The sequence below is a fragment of the Taudactylus pleione genome, unplaced genomic scaffold, assembly GCF_031769625.1.
Source record: "Taudactylus pleione unplaced genomic scaffold, aTauple2 ptg000129l, whole genome shotgun sequence".
Classification (NCBI taxonomy): Eukaryota; Metazoa; Chordata; class Amphibia; order Anura; family Myobatrachidae; genus Taudactylus; species Taudactylus pleione.
The window spans coordinates 895,167-911,955 of NW_028284531.1; the positions used below are offsets into that span (position 1 = coordinate 895,167).

Below are 16,789 nucleotides of genomic sequence, written 5' to 3' on the forward strand. Positions count from 1 at the left end.
AGCACCTATTTGTGTAAAATATATTAAAAAGTTAAAATACAATCAAAAATAGTAAAAGTAAGCATAGCTTTGTAAATAAATAATAATATACACAGTAGATGCTGCTATACTTTATCATTTTGAAAAATTGTGATTTTGGGGTAAAAATTGTGTGGAGTATCCTGAAGAAATAAGGTTATTTTCTATTTCTATCTGTCACCCACTGCCTCTCCGTCACCCACTGACTACCCAGTCACCCACTGTCTCTCCCTGTCTACCTCTACCCTGTCACAGATTGGCTTTCTCTGCTTTCTCCCTGTCACAATCTGCCTCCCGCTGTCTCCCTCTGCCTCTCGCTGTCTCCCTCTACCACCATCTGACACCCCAGGCCTCTACCTCTCCCTATCACTCACAGTCACCCACTGCTTCTCCCTGTCTGCCTCTATCCTGTCACCCAGGGCCGGTTCTAGACATTGTGGAGCTCAGGGCGAAAGTTCCCAGTTGTGCCCCCCCCTCCCCAAAAAAAATAATTAAGAAATAATGGTTTGTAGATGGTGTTACTCTGTGCGCGCTACCGGAAAGGGGGCATGTCCTTGTGGAACACCCCCAATTGATCACACTGTGGGGCGTGCCCAGCACTTACGAGGGTGCCGGGCTTCCCCCAAGCTCTCCCCTCGTGGCGAATAATTGCCATGTGCAGTAATACGCCTTACACAGTATGTCTTACACTGTAATGCCCTTTATAACACATTACGCCACATGCCAGTAATGGCCTTTATAACACATTATGCCACATGCAGTAGTGCCCTGTATAACACATTATGCCACACACAGTAATGCCCTGTATAACACATTATGACACACGCAGTAATGCCCTGTATAACACATTATGCCACACGCAGTAATACCCTTTATAACACATTACGCCACATGCAGTAATGGCTTTTATAACACATTATGCCACATGCAGTAATGCCCTGTATAACACATTATGCCACACGCAGTAATGCCCTGTATAACACATTATGCCACACGCAGTAATGGCCTTTATAACACATTATGCCACATGCAGTAATGCCCTGTATAACACATTATGTCATACGCAGTAATAAGCTGTATAACACATTATGCCACACGCAGTAATGCCCTGTATAATACATTATGCCACACGCAGTAATGCCCTGTATAATACATTGTGCCACACACAGTAATTCCCTTTATAATACATTATCCCCAATTCAAATTACGCCACACAGTAGTCCCTTATTCATGTTATGACACACAGTGGTGCCCCTTTTGCACAATGCCCAAATTAGTGCCCCTTATACACAAGGCCCACAGTAGTAGTGCACCTAATACAATGCCCACAGTAGCAGTGCCCCTTATACAATGCCCACAGCAGTGGTACCCCATACACAATGGCCCCCCAAGTGGTGCCCGCCATGCAGTGCCCTCATTAGTAGTGACCGCAGTGGTAATGCTCCCATTGGTAATGCCCACAGTGTTAATGTCCCCAGTAGTAGTGCCCCCATTGGAATGTCCCCAATAGTAGTGCCCACAGTAGTAATGCCCCCTATAATAGTGCCCACAGTTGTAATGCCCACATTAGTAGTGCCCACAGTAGGAATGTCCCCTACAGTAGTGCCTAAAGTAGTAATGCCCCCTATAGTAGTGCCCCCAGTAGTAATGCACCATTAGTAGTGTCCACTGTAGTAATGCCCCCTATAGTAGTGCCTCCAGTAGTAATGCCCCCTATATTAATGCCCCCATTAGTAGTGTCCACTGTAGTAATGCCCCCTATAGTAGTGCCTTCAGTAGTAATGCCCCCTATATTAAGGCCCTATTAGTAATGCCCCCATTAGTAGTGTCCACTGTAGTAATGCCCCCTATAGTAGTGCCTCCAGTAGTAATGCCCTCTATATTAATGTCCCCATTAGTAATGCCTCCATTAGTAGTGTCCACTGTAGTAATGCCCCCTATAGTAGTGCCTCCAGTAGTAATGCCCTCTATATTAATGTCCCCAGTAGTAATGTCCCCATTAGTAATACTCCCATTAGTAGTGTCCATTGTAGTAATACCCCCTATAGTAGTGCCTCCAGTAGTAATGCCCTCTATATTAATGCCCCCATTAGTAATGCCCTCATTAGTAGTGTCCACTGTAGTAATGCCCCCTTTAGTAGTGCCTCCAGTAGTAATGCCCCCATTAGTAGTGTCCACTGTAGTAATGCCCCCTATAGTAGTGCTTCCAGTAGTAATGCCCCCTATTAGTAGTGTCCACTGTTGTAATGCCCCCCTATAGCCGTGCCCTCAGTAGTAATGCCCCCTATAGCCATGCCCCCAGTGCTGGTGCTTCTGAAAAAAAAAAAAATTAAAAAACAAACACAATACTTACCTTAAGCCCCGCTCCTGCCGTCCGCTGCCGTCCGGTCCGACAGCGGCTCCACCACAGACCTATAGGAGAGACGTCATGACGTCCCTCCCATAGTGCTCTCTGGATCCTCGGATCTATGGGAGAGACGTCATGACATCCCTCCCAAAGTGCTCTCCGCGGAAGCTGGAAGCCGTAGCTCAGGAGTGAGCTCTGGCTTTTGGCTGCCGCTGGAGGGAGGGAGCTGGACACCCGCTGATATGGAGCCTCCCTGCAGCGGCTAGCGGGGGGGGAAACCGGCGCTGGGTTTTTTTTTTCTCCTGAAGACTCAGTGGCGCCCTCTAGGGGCCGGCGCTCCGGGTGATGGCCGTGTTAGCCCGCCCCTAGAACCGCCACTGCTGTCACCCATTGCGTCTTTGTCACCCACTGCCTTACGCAGCCCCCCAATGTCTCTCCCTGCCACTTTCTTCCCGTCTCTCTCTACCTCGCCATATGCCCCCTAGAGTGATGAACAGGGGGTGTGTCATGAAATCACTCCCCCTTTTTGGGAGTGCGCAGAAGGGAGTCCTCTTTTTTTTTTTCTTTTTTTACGGGGAGCTAAAGGAAACTTTTGCACATTGCACACAATGCTTAGCAGGCCTTGCTGGGAACTCAAATTCAGGGGTGGCCAAAGCATCAATCATGATCGACTGGTCAAATGCGGACACTCGACCTGCAGATTGCGGTGACGTCCAGTATCAGCCAATGAGAATCGGCATGATTCTTATTGACTTGCTGCGATAACGTCGTGGATGTACCTGTTCATTGTCACATGTGACAGCAATAACCAATAAGAATCAGGCTGATTCTTATTGGCTGAGGCTGACCTGCACCCGGCTCATGTGGTTTCAGTAGACTTGATTCTCTCCAACACCACCGTCGGCTCCACACTGCATTCGGAACACAGTCTGTCCACTACACACAGGCTGCTACACAGCTTCTCTACATTAATAACAACAGCCACGTTGAGACACACTCCTCTGAGCTATAAAGTGCGAGGCTCGCGGGAGCACATTCTGGACAATAAAAAGGCGACATACTGTGTGGACTAAGGGCCGTATTTAATAAGGTGCGATAAGTGCCGATATGCTGGTAAATTATCGTACTGGCAATAATATCGCTATCGCACACTCTATTTTGCAGTAAATTATCGCACCCGCGATAATCAGATAGTGTGAAACAGGCAAAAAGTTTTCACCATCTCATACCAGGTGAAAAAAATGCAAAATCCCTATTTTTGCCTAAAGATGTGGAGATTTCTTTCAGAACCCTTTGGACAGCCCCCCTAATGATTACCCCAATAGTTTTTTGTAATTTGAGTAATTTGGGCATAAACGACCGGCCAAGTTTTGGGTGAAAAAAACAAAAATAGCTGAAAATAGGTTTAATGTATTGGGTCTGGTATTTCGGGGGGCTATATGGATGCGACAGGTGTTTTAAACATTGCATGTGGCAGGAGCAGGTGGTTTTTTTAACTGTTTTTAAAAATGCGCTTTTACGACAAGAAAATATACTTGCACCTATTTTAACCAATTTGCACCTATTTTAACCCCCAATTTATGTGCAACAGTAATTTCCTGGAACAAATATAGCTTTCTATAATTTTTTTTTTTTTAATACGCAAATTACAGCCAACCGACGCAATATAAGTACCCTAAATACTTACGGCCAATAAAACACTTCCAAATTGATTTCCGATGTACGTTAGCCATTTTATTGGGTACAGACGCATTTTCATACATGTCCTGACATTTTTGCTTTTTTTCGCCTGTTAAATTATCGCACCTACCCGTTTTCGCCTGTTTTTTGGCGAAAAAGGGAGCGCGGATGCTATTATTGGCAATAATATCACGCAACAATCAGTGAAATCGGCCGATGATATCGCCGCTAATTGAATACGCCCCTTTGAGTGTGGTGAGAGAAATATCAGCTCAATATCACCTGTGTGAATAACACCTTGTTGCATGCAGTAATTACTGTACTAACATCCAGATTACTGCCGATTACTATCTGCAGCATCTTTATTTCTTACACTGTGGGGCCTAGTCATCATAACTTAAAATTCTCTGGAGGTATTTAGGTTTAGAACTCGCATGGAGTTCTACCTAATTACCGGAGGAATTCATCATTCCTCCTCTCCATAACTATCTATTCCGAAAAGCTGTAATTTTTCCAATGACAGTTTTTCGGGAAATAGATAGTTTTCCCTATCTACACTACCTTACCGCAGCTGGAATCAGTGCTGCGCATGCGCTGTTACATCCGCAAAACCAGTGCATGCGCAGCACTACCTACAGCTGCGGTAATTCTGTGTGTGTGTCCCCAACCCCTCTTCCCCCTACGAAAAACTCCCCCTTGCCCGCACTTACCTGGCCGCTGCAGCACCTCCGACTCCGGTGTCTGCTCTGACACATGTTCTCCCAGCAGACCATAGTACAGTTTAGAATAAACAAAAAAAAAGTTGTTTTTTTTTCTAAACTTTATTGTGTTCTGCTGGGGTACACAGTGTCCGAGCAGCCACCGGAGCCAGAGGACGGACCAGAGCGCCGGAGGAAGACGTAGGGGGACCTCACCAGCTGGAAGCAGGTAAGTCTCACCTGTTATTCGCCACCTCACAGTGGCGGATAGTTACTCCATCAAATTCTGAAAATACATAATTTTCGGAATTTGATGAATACCATAATTTCCATATCCCCATACTAATGTATGGGGAGTGTGGAAATGAACGCAGGGGGACTTAACCAGGAGATATCAGTGATATCTCCTGTGTTAAGATACTTCATGAATACTAAAATAACGGTAATTAAGGAAAATGTCCTTAAAAACTTTATTTTAGTGTTGATGAATAGGCCCCTGTGGCCATTAGTCTATTGATTGCAGTGCTAACCTGATATGTGGAGTTAGTTTACATTTCAGTGGCTAAGTCCCCACGCCCATTGCTATGAGGCCATGCCCCTTTTTTTCGGGAGCATGCCTATGGTGCGCGCAAATGTCCCTTTTTGGTAGATGGAAATCAATTTGTGGCCTTTAGAGTACATCATTGAGTCCAAAAGTCTGACCTTCCCTTAAGTATAGTAATTCTAACTCTATGTAAACTATTGTAATTTGCTACTTAGGGCCTGATTCAGAGATGTACGCTGTAGCACAGCTGCTGTGTCCTTGTACGCAGCGGCTGTGCTACAATATGCAAAGGTCACAGGAGGCATCTTTTGTAAATAGACCCCTCCTGCCGGCTTCTGTGATCTGATGCTGTATCCGGAAATGTAGCATTGGATCACTAGCATAACCATTGGACATCTGTAACCCTTAGGTTACTCAGGATGTCCGGTGTAATTACGCTGCAGAGGCCAGGATACTGTGTCGGAAGATGCAGGACCTGGCCTCGACACGCCTTGAAAATGCGATTGCTCTCCCCCATCGTGAAGAACACAGTTCTTCGCCGCCCCCTCTCTGCCTCCAAATGTCTGGACCATATCAATCATGCTGCAGCTTAGGGAGCATGCGCAGATCGCAAATCATTGAGAGTTGTGTGTAAACCATCAGGTTTGTGTACAACTCTGAATCAGGCCCTTAGACCACTGGAGCTAAGCAGGTCTATGTAGTGTGCAGCTGCATGTTAGTAAAGTTGTAGCAGGTACTCAGTACCTCCTACTAACCTGCAGCCACACACTACATAGGTCTGATTACATGGTGGCCTAAGCTACGAATTATAAATAGCTTATAAATAGTTATTAATTACTAGGCTTGCTACATAGTAGCAAATAGCAAATGTGTTACATGTGTGACTGTGGTGCATGAAGTTGTGAGATCAAGTCAACTGCACTGCATGCTAAGCATTGTTTTACATAAAGGCATCTACATTCACAGAAGGTCAAAATTGATACATGAAAAAAAAAATCAATATAATTAATATCAGCACTTGCAAAATGTTGACATTGACTGAATGTCGACATTTCCCAGGGGGTATTGTTAGGGACAGAATGAGAAGTAAACAGTATGTCGACATTCTAACATGGCATGCTGAATGTCCGTGAATGTAGAAATTGTGATTATCGAACATACAGTATATACCGAACCCTCAAAATTAAATGATTGACAAGGTGCACATACATAACACTAATACTGATAGCTTACAAGTTAAGAGTCTGAATATGGTATAGGAGGTTTTGTGTTTAAGGACCTCACTCAGAGCCGGTCGCACAGAGCGTGCGGTTGGTCTGAATGAGGGGAGGACCTCTTGAATTTTCAAGACGTCCTCCTTTGCGGTTGTAAGCCTTACGACCGCCTAAGGTGATGGTCGCGATGGTCAAGACCATCGCGACCATCGGGGCTTACGACGAGACCCTAGGGTAGGGTCTCCCTTGTCGTAAGCCCCGGAGAGCTTTCGGCTCTGTCTGGGCCGGAAGCTCTCCACTGACATCACTAGTCCCCATGGGAACGCCCCCATTTGGGCTGCCACCCCCCCGGCCCGCCTTCCAAACGGGGCGAGCTGTCAATCAACATCGACAGCTCGCCCCCTTTGGATCGAGACCCGCTACGACTGGCGCTGTCGGTCGTAGCGGGTCTCACGCATGTGCACGATGGCGCCAACGTGCGCATGCTCTGTGGGGGGCCATCGACCCGTTCCGAGCGCATCGGCGCTAACGACCGGGTCTGAATGACCCCCTAAATCCCTTGCTTGTAGTGTTGTGTATTTCAAAACAGGGGGATTTATTCAGTGAATGTTATAATTATAATGGTACAAACACACAACATAATTACACATATCTCTCTGACTATGTGGTCTGGAGTTTGAGTCCTTTGCAGGATGAGCTGTGAAGTGTGGATTTTAATACATAGAATGATGTACACTTGTATGATATTTTAATCATGTATACATTAAAAGAGTATACACTAAGAAGTAGGAGATGTCAGAAATAGAAAGTGGAAGGGTCTATATTAATTGTTAATATCCCCCCTCCTCCTCCCTAAAAGAAAAGGCTAGATCTTCCCTAATTCAGCAGTCAGAGGCTGAGCCAGTTGGAAACCTGGATAGGAAGTTCTGGCTCCCGGTGCTCTTCTCGATGGGATTGATGTAAGGTATGATGTTATGTTGTACATACAGGGGGAGGCTGGGAACAGTTCGAGGAGTCAAGAGGAGGTCATCAGAAGCCGCCCTCCATCATTGAGGTGGGCCTGTATGCTTCAAATGCCAGGGCCAATTTCTAGTCCCTGTGAGGTGGCAATGAGAGACATATGGAGTAAGGGGAATATGAGAGAGCAATGAGGGGGTAAATAAGAGACATATGAAAGGGGAAATGAAGAGCTATGAGAGGGAAAAGGGGAGCGATATGGAGAGAGCAATGAGAGCGTTATGGAGGTGGAAATTACACTCTTTTTTTATAGTGCGCCAGGCTGTATTAGAGCATGGTGATAGACATTGCAATTATATTGTCAGAGACAACATTCTGAGCCATTTCATCCAGGAGATATTTATCTGCTCCTGAACCTAGCACTGGTTCTTCTTTAATGGGATGCAGTCGTCCCCGACCACCGGGAACCCGGCACTCAGTATGCCGGTGCCAGAATCCCAACACCTGTCAGAATCCCGGTGCCGGCATCCCAACCGCTGGAATCCCGAAGGTAAGTAGCGGGGTTAGGGGAAGGGTTAGGGTTAGGCACTAGGGGGAGGGTTAGAGTAAGGGTGCGGGGAGGGGGGGTTAGGTTCAGCCACTGGGGAGGGAAGGTTAGGGTAGGGAGAGGGGAAGGGTTAGTTTACCGACCGACAGATTTTGGTGTCCTAACCCTGTCGGAATGAGGGCATCGGGATTCTGACCGCCGGGATCTCGAGTGCCGGCATCTCGTACCTAACCCCTTTTTTATTACCTATAACCCGTATAGATTGCAAACTCATATGAGCAGCATTCTTTTAGTCTTTGCCCTCTCTACAAAATGAGGCTAACTGCACACTGCAATTATGTATCTATTCTATATGAATGAATTTCATAATGTCTGACAATAGCATTATTTACATATTTAACATCATTTAATAACCAGCACATCTTTGTAACTCACTGTAAAGGGGGGTATCCACTTAGCGATTTAGCGAAGCGATTGCACGATAACGACATCGTTATAGTGCAATCGCTTGCAAATCGCGCATGCATCAGGCATGTTTTGGTCGGAAGCGACCAGCGATGCGCGTGCCCGCTGGTCGTTTCTGACATCCGACATCGCCCGTACATGCTGGTCAACCTGACGATCTCGTCAGGTTCAGCATGTGTGGGGATGAGGGACGTGCCAGGCCTGAACGAGTGAACGTTCAGTCTAGGCACCTCACTAGCTATACAAATGACAGCACGATTGCAATGTCGTAATCGTGCTCTCGTTTGTATAGCTACAAGTGGATACCCGCCTTAACAGTGTCACTATTTCTAGTAAAAACATAAGCTGTCAGGTCATGTGATATAGAATAGCTTCTTAAACCTGGTTGGACTTGGTACTGAGTTTTTTAATCAAATATTCTGTTTTAAATGAATGTATTAAATTTTCTACATTTTTCTAGGGAATGGGTATGTAATACCGGCAGGGGGGATGTCTCCTGTCAAAATACAGACAGCAGCATCCTGATGGTCAGTATCTCGACTGGGTAAGTATAACCCTCCCCACCCCGCACCCTTTAGTACTTAAACCTATGTCTCCCCCTTCGTGCCCCCCCTTAGTGCCTAACTCTAACCCCCCCAGTGGACCCTAATGCTAACCCCGCTATGCTGTCTAAACCTAACACTCCCCCCCTCCCCCCACGGATAACAACTAAGACACCCCCTACTTACCTCATTCGGACTGGCGTCTATCTATATTCCGGCGTCGGTACTTCGACGCCTATCTTAAGTCCTATGTCGGGCTTACCCCGTCGGGATTCAGACTGGCGGCATGCCGTCCGCCGGTCTGCTAACTACATCCCTTTTCTAGCACTTTCTACAGACGAATTGCCTTTGGTTAAGACTAGTGGATAATGCTGCACTGCATTTGGGACAATTAATGACTGATTTGGATGTTGCACATATAACAACTGCAGGGCCAGGTTAACAATGGGGCGGATGGAGCTACAGCTCCAGGCCTCCACATAAAAATAGGCCCATCAACATGACAGCATTATTACCCGCTGCCTAACTGGCCATACATTTTAAGTATTTAAATAGTTTTTTTATTGCAATTTTTCTATTTCTATGTATTGTCCATAGTGTAGGGGGTGCACACACCAAGGAGACTCTGAACACACTCACACAGCACCAATCACAGCTCTTCCCCTTCTCAGTATAGGCCTTTGAACATTTTCAGCTCCAGGCCCATGTGAGCCTTAGTCTGGCCCTGAACATCTGTATTGTATATATATACTGTATGTACCTGTTATAATTGAAGGGTCTGATGCAGAGATGCATGCTAATGCAATCGCAACTGTGATCTCTCATGGATTGCAATTGATAAAATATGTTAATGACTTCCAAAGCTCTCTCAAGCATGGGGACGCCCACTGCTGCCTTCTCATATCCTTCTGACAACAAGCAACAGGGTAAACATTGGGGCCATCAACGCAGATCTGGCAGTCACACAGCTTCGGAGTAATGTCTGACCTGTCTCAAACACTGCGTCTCTCCTAACACGCTGAGAGCTCTCATGCTGCAAAGTAGAGCGCAATGGCTAATTTATGCACTCCCATGAAACGGAGTTTAAACTGTCCTGACACGCCTGCATTTGCCTAGTCACCCCGCATTACCTCCTCCACGCTGACTATTTGTCACTCACTTTGCAAATTAATCCCCTGTGTGAGCGTAATCGCAAACTAATCGCTGCGCATGCGCAATACAGCTTGATGGCTAAAAATCGCTTGATCTGCGTAAATATCGGCATTGTGTAAATCTCAGAATCAGGCCCTAATTGTTTAAGCTACTGTTGCTGACAGGCATGCATCTTACTATACAGTAGTTGTCACTTTGTTAATGAACGCAATTGCGCCTGCGATGTGTTGTGCGATTCTGGACAACTCTTCATCCTGAAATTTTGCAAACAATGTTTGTTTGTTTTTTCAGATGAAACTTCATACATACCGTCAAAGGGAATTCTTAGAAATAGGTTGTTGGAGGTGTCTAACATAATAAGTCTCATTAGCTTGAGTACATTTACGTTTCCCATTTCATCAGCGACATCAGCCAACTTTGCTAGGAAAAGTTTAGTTGACTTAATGCAGTGTTCCGTGGTCTGTCCGAGTCCAGGTCCAGACAAGGCTGAAAGAACAACAGGTGCATAGCTAGTAAGGTATTCAGTTTTTTTTTTGTCAAGTGCATCATAAATTACTGTGACAAATAAAAATGTTGCTGTGCAGATTGTGTATGAGCTGGCATATTTCACCATGAGCCATCATAAACTCTTCTTTGTAGCTTGTTTTCAACATCTGGTAGCAAGGATTATGACGCACAATTTAATATACATTTTTAGAAACTATGGGCTTGATTCAGCTTTAGGAATAGAGTAATATGTCTTTCACATCGCAAATGCCGGGTTGCACCCGGGATTTGTACATGCGTCCATCCCGGTCCCGACCCGGTTGAGACCCCTTTCAGACTGCAATAATGGCGGGTCGATGATGTCACCGCCATCACTAGTGAGCCGGCGGTTGGAGATGGGATCATCTCCAAGTGCCGACTCTTTCTATGCAGAGAACAAGACCCGGGTCGAGATTACATGTTCACACTGCACTGTGAGCCGGGTTTAACCCGTGTTCAACTCTGCTTGTTATCTGAGTTGAAATGCCGGGTTATTTCAACTTGGTCCTTTCACACTGCACAGTAACCTGGGTTGCTGTGCGTTCATGTGCAATAACCCGGTTATTTGCTGTCAGTGTGACAGGGGTATAAGACATACCTGCCGACTTTCTGGCTGCTCCTTCCGGGAGGGAGCAGCCAGATCGGCAGGACAGGGGGGCATGGCCGAGACAAGGGGGAGTGGCCGGCTGGGTGACATCACTTGTGGGCGTGGCGGGGGCGGAGTCACACGGTCTCGTCAGTTTGGCCCCGCCTCCGCTACACAGTGCCGATAAAATAGGCATTGTGAAGCAGGGGGCGGGGCCAAAATGATGCGAATCGCGTCACCGCCCCCCCCGCTGTGGCAAAATGACGCGAATCGCGTCAACGGCCCCCCCGCTGTGGGGGCTGCAGGGGTTATAGCGGGGGGATAGGAAGGGTGAGCAGCAGCCGGGAGGTCGGGAGCGGCACCCGATTTTCGGGAGGCTCCCGACCAAATCGGGAGGGTAGGCAAGTATGGTATAAGATATAGCAAGCAGAGCCGTAACTAGACTTTTTGGTGCGCTGTGCCAGAAAGAGCATTGGCGCCCCCCTCATTTTGGAAAGGGACATAATGCACCCAAAAAAGGGCCATGGTTTCATGGGGAAGGGCCAAGGAAGAGATAGGAGATGACAGGAGATGCTGGGGATGAAATTAGAGGAAGCTACAAGCAAGAAAGATAATAAACAGAAATTTGACAGGCCCAAACAGCGCCCCCAGACCTGTGGTGCCCTGTGCCATGGCACCGGCCGCACTACCCTAGCTACGGCCCTGATAGCAAGTAACTGTGCATCTTGGTAAAACAATATTGCAATATCCCTTGTCTTGTTTTGTCCAACTGCAGGAGGTACAGTATATGCTTCCTAAGTCATATATTCATGCAACTCAGCCTAAGGGGGAGATCTATCAAACCTTCTAAATAGGTCAAGTGGAGGTGTTGCCGAAAGCAACAAATAGGTCCTAGCTATAATTTTATAGAGTGTGCTAGATAACTGATAGCTAGAATCTGATTTGTTGACAGGGGAAGCTCCACTTCTCCTCTATAGAGGCATTACTATACTGTGGGTATGTGTGTATGGTTGTGTGTGGTTTGCAAACTGCTACATATCAGACGGGGTATTCAGAGGCTAAAATCAAGATATATTGTAGAGAAAGACAGAAGAAAACAATACATTATAAATTATGGGGGCATTTATTTTTAAGATGTCAGTATAATTCATTTATTTAATCATGTTGGGAGATCAATGTTCTGTGCTCTTTCTGTCTGTTTCCCCCACGTCTGGTGGGTACTAGGACCTACAGCGGAGCTTACAGCAGGCCTGTCCTGCTGAATGAGCTACTGCGCATGTGCGGCCATGCCACACATCTTGCTGTTCCAGTGTTCTAGTTGCACAGGTGCTCCAGACCCTGCCACAGCTGTAGAACCGTGCTGTACCACCACTGCTTAGGTGCCCAAGCACTGTGCTGACCCCTACAGTGAGCAAGCATCCTGAATATGCATTCTACACCAGACGCACCACATCACCCAGCATCCTCTTGCTTGCTCCAGGCTGACACTAACACTATTGCTGATATTACTACTGTGTACTATACCACTGTTTAATCCATACATTACTTGTTACCCTGTTCTTATCAATTAACCTACATACTTGGTTAAGGGCAAACTGTCTGGCCTAAACTCCATTTCACAATTCCGCTGGTTCCTATTTTTCTACTCCCACTTATCAACAAATAATTAATTTATCTAGTAATGGGGGAACTATAATACAGGTATTTAAAAACCATGCGGGCACAATCATTAATTTATCTAATAATGGGCGCTGTAACTGAATGTTAGATAATAGAGAGAGCAAGGTCATCCAACAGCAAATTATGGTGATGATAAAATCCTATCAGGATCATACAGCTAATTTGTTTTAATGTACTTTTTAGATAATTACAAATTTGCAGGCACAACAAGAGATTTCTGGTTAGGATTGAGGACCTCATTCAGAGTCGGTCGAAGCGGCCGCACGGTCGTACGGGAAAAGGGGCCGGATATTCAAATGATTCCCTCGCAAGTTGCGTCCCTAAGTTCGGATCGGTAGCTGGTCGACCAAGGGGAGGAAGCGGTCGGAATTCAAAAAAGTACGCCCCCTTCTCGTACTCATTGTACGCCATCTCCGGGCATATAAGGATTACTCGAGACCATCGGGAACCATCGGAACTGGTCGTAGAGCTTAAGGTTGACCATACCCTCTCTTAAGCTCTACGATCATGTCAGTGTAAAAACCTCCCATGTCACATGTGCCATGACGCTACTTTGTTAATTATGCACTCCCATAAACCGTATGCACTCCCATAAAACGCCGTTCGCATAATGAGGCACGCCTGCGTTCGGATCTCCACTCCCCCGTTTTCAAGCACCTTCCCCTGTTACCACCCACAAACGCCCCCATCTGTCACTCAAACTACCGACCTGGCTGTGTTCAAGGAGAGAGAAATTTCTGATCGTAGCGGCTAGTTTGCGCACGCGCATTGCAAACTTTACGCATGCGCAGTATAGCGAACATCGGTGGGGTATGACCGTGCGGCCGCAACGACCGACTCTGAATGAGGTCCTGAATCTTGGTGGCAGCTGAGTATACTTTTGTTCCTTGGCTCCTGGAGCATTGTCTTCTTAATATGATAAAACATTCATATTAAAGAGAGCAATCACAGAATCACTGCATGCCAGCTACCAGGCAGTCCTGCTGTAGGTACATGTTCTGTAGTGAAATGGATTTCCCTTTCTGTGAATACAAATAACTGGCTGTAAGTACAACACAGGTTGTGTGCTTCTGAGGCTTCTAACCACAACTGCTTTGCTGATTGCATTATTATTCCTCTTTCAGTGACAATTTATGCTAAATCCCTTATTATCCACAACAATTTCCAAGAGAATTTGAAAAATTTTGCAGAACATTTAAATAAGCCGACATCATATTTCTTATTCAAGTATTTTGTGTGAAAATCAGAAACTGAGATTAACCTTGAATTTAAGTATGAAACATTCCAAAGAGCTGGATTTACCAAGTAAACCAAATTCCCCATGTTAACATTACGGAAGCTAGAAAATACATTTACAGTTAGTATTTATGCTGACAAAGTTTACCTTTAAAGATATAGCTTATATAAATGAATCATCCAGATGCCAACTTTATATTACTATAATGCATTGGTTTATTTATGCCCTGCTACAACATTTACTAAGGTGTATATGTACGCATTCGGTATTCCGACAGCCCGACAGAGGAGAAAATCCCGATCGTCCTAAAGGTAAGTATAAACTAATCTAATTCTACCCCCTAACCCTAACCCTCCTTTAGGGTACCTAACCCTAACCTCCCCCCTCGTGCCTAACCCTAATCCCCCCTCTTAAGTGCCTAACCCTAACCTCCCCCCGAGGGTGCCTAACCCTAACTCTCCCTCCCAGAAGACTAACCGTAACCTCCCTGGGGGTGCCTGACCCTAAGTCCCCCCGGGAGCCCCTAACCCTCCCCCCCCGCGGCTATCCGCGCCCGGCATCACTTCGATCGGGATGCCGAGCGCCGGTCTCCTGGCATAGGTAAAATGACAGACGTCTAGATTTAGACACCTGTCATTTAACCCTCACCGGGATTAAGTAGTCGGGAAGCCGGCTGTCGGCATTGTGACGGCCGGCTTCCTGAACGTATACCCTATGTACAGTATTAAGCCTTAGAGAGAGATAAAGTGGATGGAGATAAAGTACCAACCAATCATCTCATCTCCTAACTGTCATTTTTCAAACACATCCTGTAAAGTGACAGTTAGGAGCTGATTGGTTGGTACTTTATCTCCATCCACTTTATCTCTCGCCAAGGCTTAGTACATAGACCCCTTAATCTATAACTTTGATTGCACACTTCTTTTTTTCTACTTTTCAGCCAGGACATGATACAGGGTGGTTTATATGCTTTGCAGTGGACTATAAAGCTGGGTACACACTGACAGATACATTGGCTGATCAATTGATCGGCCAATGTATCTGCTGCCCGTCGGGCAGTGTGCACCCACGATATGTCAGTGAACGTCGGCGTTCACCGACATATCGCATTGGCTGTGCTGCACAGCCGATGGAGAGATAAGTCTGCAGACATATCTGTCCATCGGCAGGTTTGAACGGGCGGTCGGCAGACATGAGGAGGGGGGCGGGACATGCCCCCTGGTCCCCGGGACCCACAGCAAGACACAGATGATGGCCCTTCAGTGTGTATGAACGACCATCATCTGCAGATATATCTGTCAGGTGTGTACCACTACCCACCTTAACACAATGCTCCTCCCAGATAAAATTGGATCTAATAATGGAAGATATTTGAGCTGTTTTGCATTTCAAAGGGACAGAAGGTAATAAAGACACAGCTAAAAGCACAGAAGGCCGATAGAAAGATATTAAAAGTTGCAGGAGGGCATTTACAAACTAATAACTTAAAGGGGTCTATTTATGAAGCTTTAAAAATAAATTTTTACCTACAGTATTTATGGGCTATTGGTGCGTACACACTGGGCGATATTACTGAGCGATTGCACGATTACGAAATCGTACTCGTGCAATCGCTCAGTAATCGTGCAAAAATTGTGCGCTCCTATGTCGGAAACGACCAGCGATGCGCACTCCCGCTGGTTGTTTCCGACATTGTCCATCTCCTGAACATGCAGCACAATCTGCCGATAACGACAGATTGGCATGTTCAGGAATGATGGACAGTGCCTGCACTGATCGACTGATTGTTCAGTGCAGACATTACAGGGGATCAGGCACGACGGTACGCAGGGCCGCCATCACAAATTGTGGGGCCCGGGACTGAAAAAATAGGCAGGCCCCCCCCTCCCAGTGCCCCCAGTAGTGGTGCCCATTATGTAGTGCCCCCAGTAGTGCCCTTTATATAGTGCCCCTAGTAGTAGTGCCCCTTATATAGTGCCCCAGTAGTGCCCCCCCAGTAGTGCCAGAGCCCCCAGTAGTGGTCCCCCATATGCAGTGCCCCTTATTTAGTGCCCCCAGTAGTTAGTAGTCCCCCCTATGCAGTGCCCCTTATTTAGTGCCCCCCCAGCAGTGCCAGTGCCCCCAGTAGTGCCTCCCCCCAGCAGTGCCAGTGCCCTCAGTAGTGCCTCCCCTCCAGCAGTGCCCCTTACATATACAACGAAAAATACACACAAAAAAAACAAAACACTTACCTGAATCCCCGCTGCCGTCCGTAAGCAGAAGGTGGAGCCTGGCTCCAGAAGTGTCTCCCTTTGTCTAGCTCCCTGTGGGAGGGCTGTGAGCATGGCGCACAGCCAGTTCCGTGCCGATTCAGGTGTCAGCGCTTCCGCGTCAGGTGGTATGAAAGCCACCTGACACGGAAGCGCTGACATCTGAACTGGCAGGGCAGCGCTGTGCCGCCGATTATGGGTCACCCGGGGATGGTGCAGAGATGGAGACAAGGCTGTCTCCATCTCTGGAAAAAAAAAATTGGTTGGGGGGGGTTCTGGGTACTTAGAAACCCCCCCCCCCTCCGTGCACTAGTGGGTCACCGGCAGCTGGCATTTTTCTTGGGGTCC

The 16,789-nt window shown here is 46.7% G+C and overlaps 1 protein-coding gene across 1 annotated transcript in view; it reads right to left on the bottom strand.

The window, feature by feature from the left end:
• Window positions 1-16,789, bottom strand: part of CYP19A1 (cytochrome P450 family 19 subfamily A member 1) — a 52,571-nt gene that overhangs the window by 17,645 nt on the left and 18,137 nt on the right. The window contains exon 4 of the mRNA XM_088472968.1: window positions 10,474-10,650. Within this exon, the coding sequence (XP_088329094.1) occupies window positions 10,474-10,650 (177 nt within the window). The remainder of the gene's footprint in view (window positions 1-10,473; window positions 10,651-16,789) is intronic.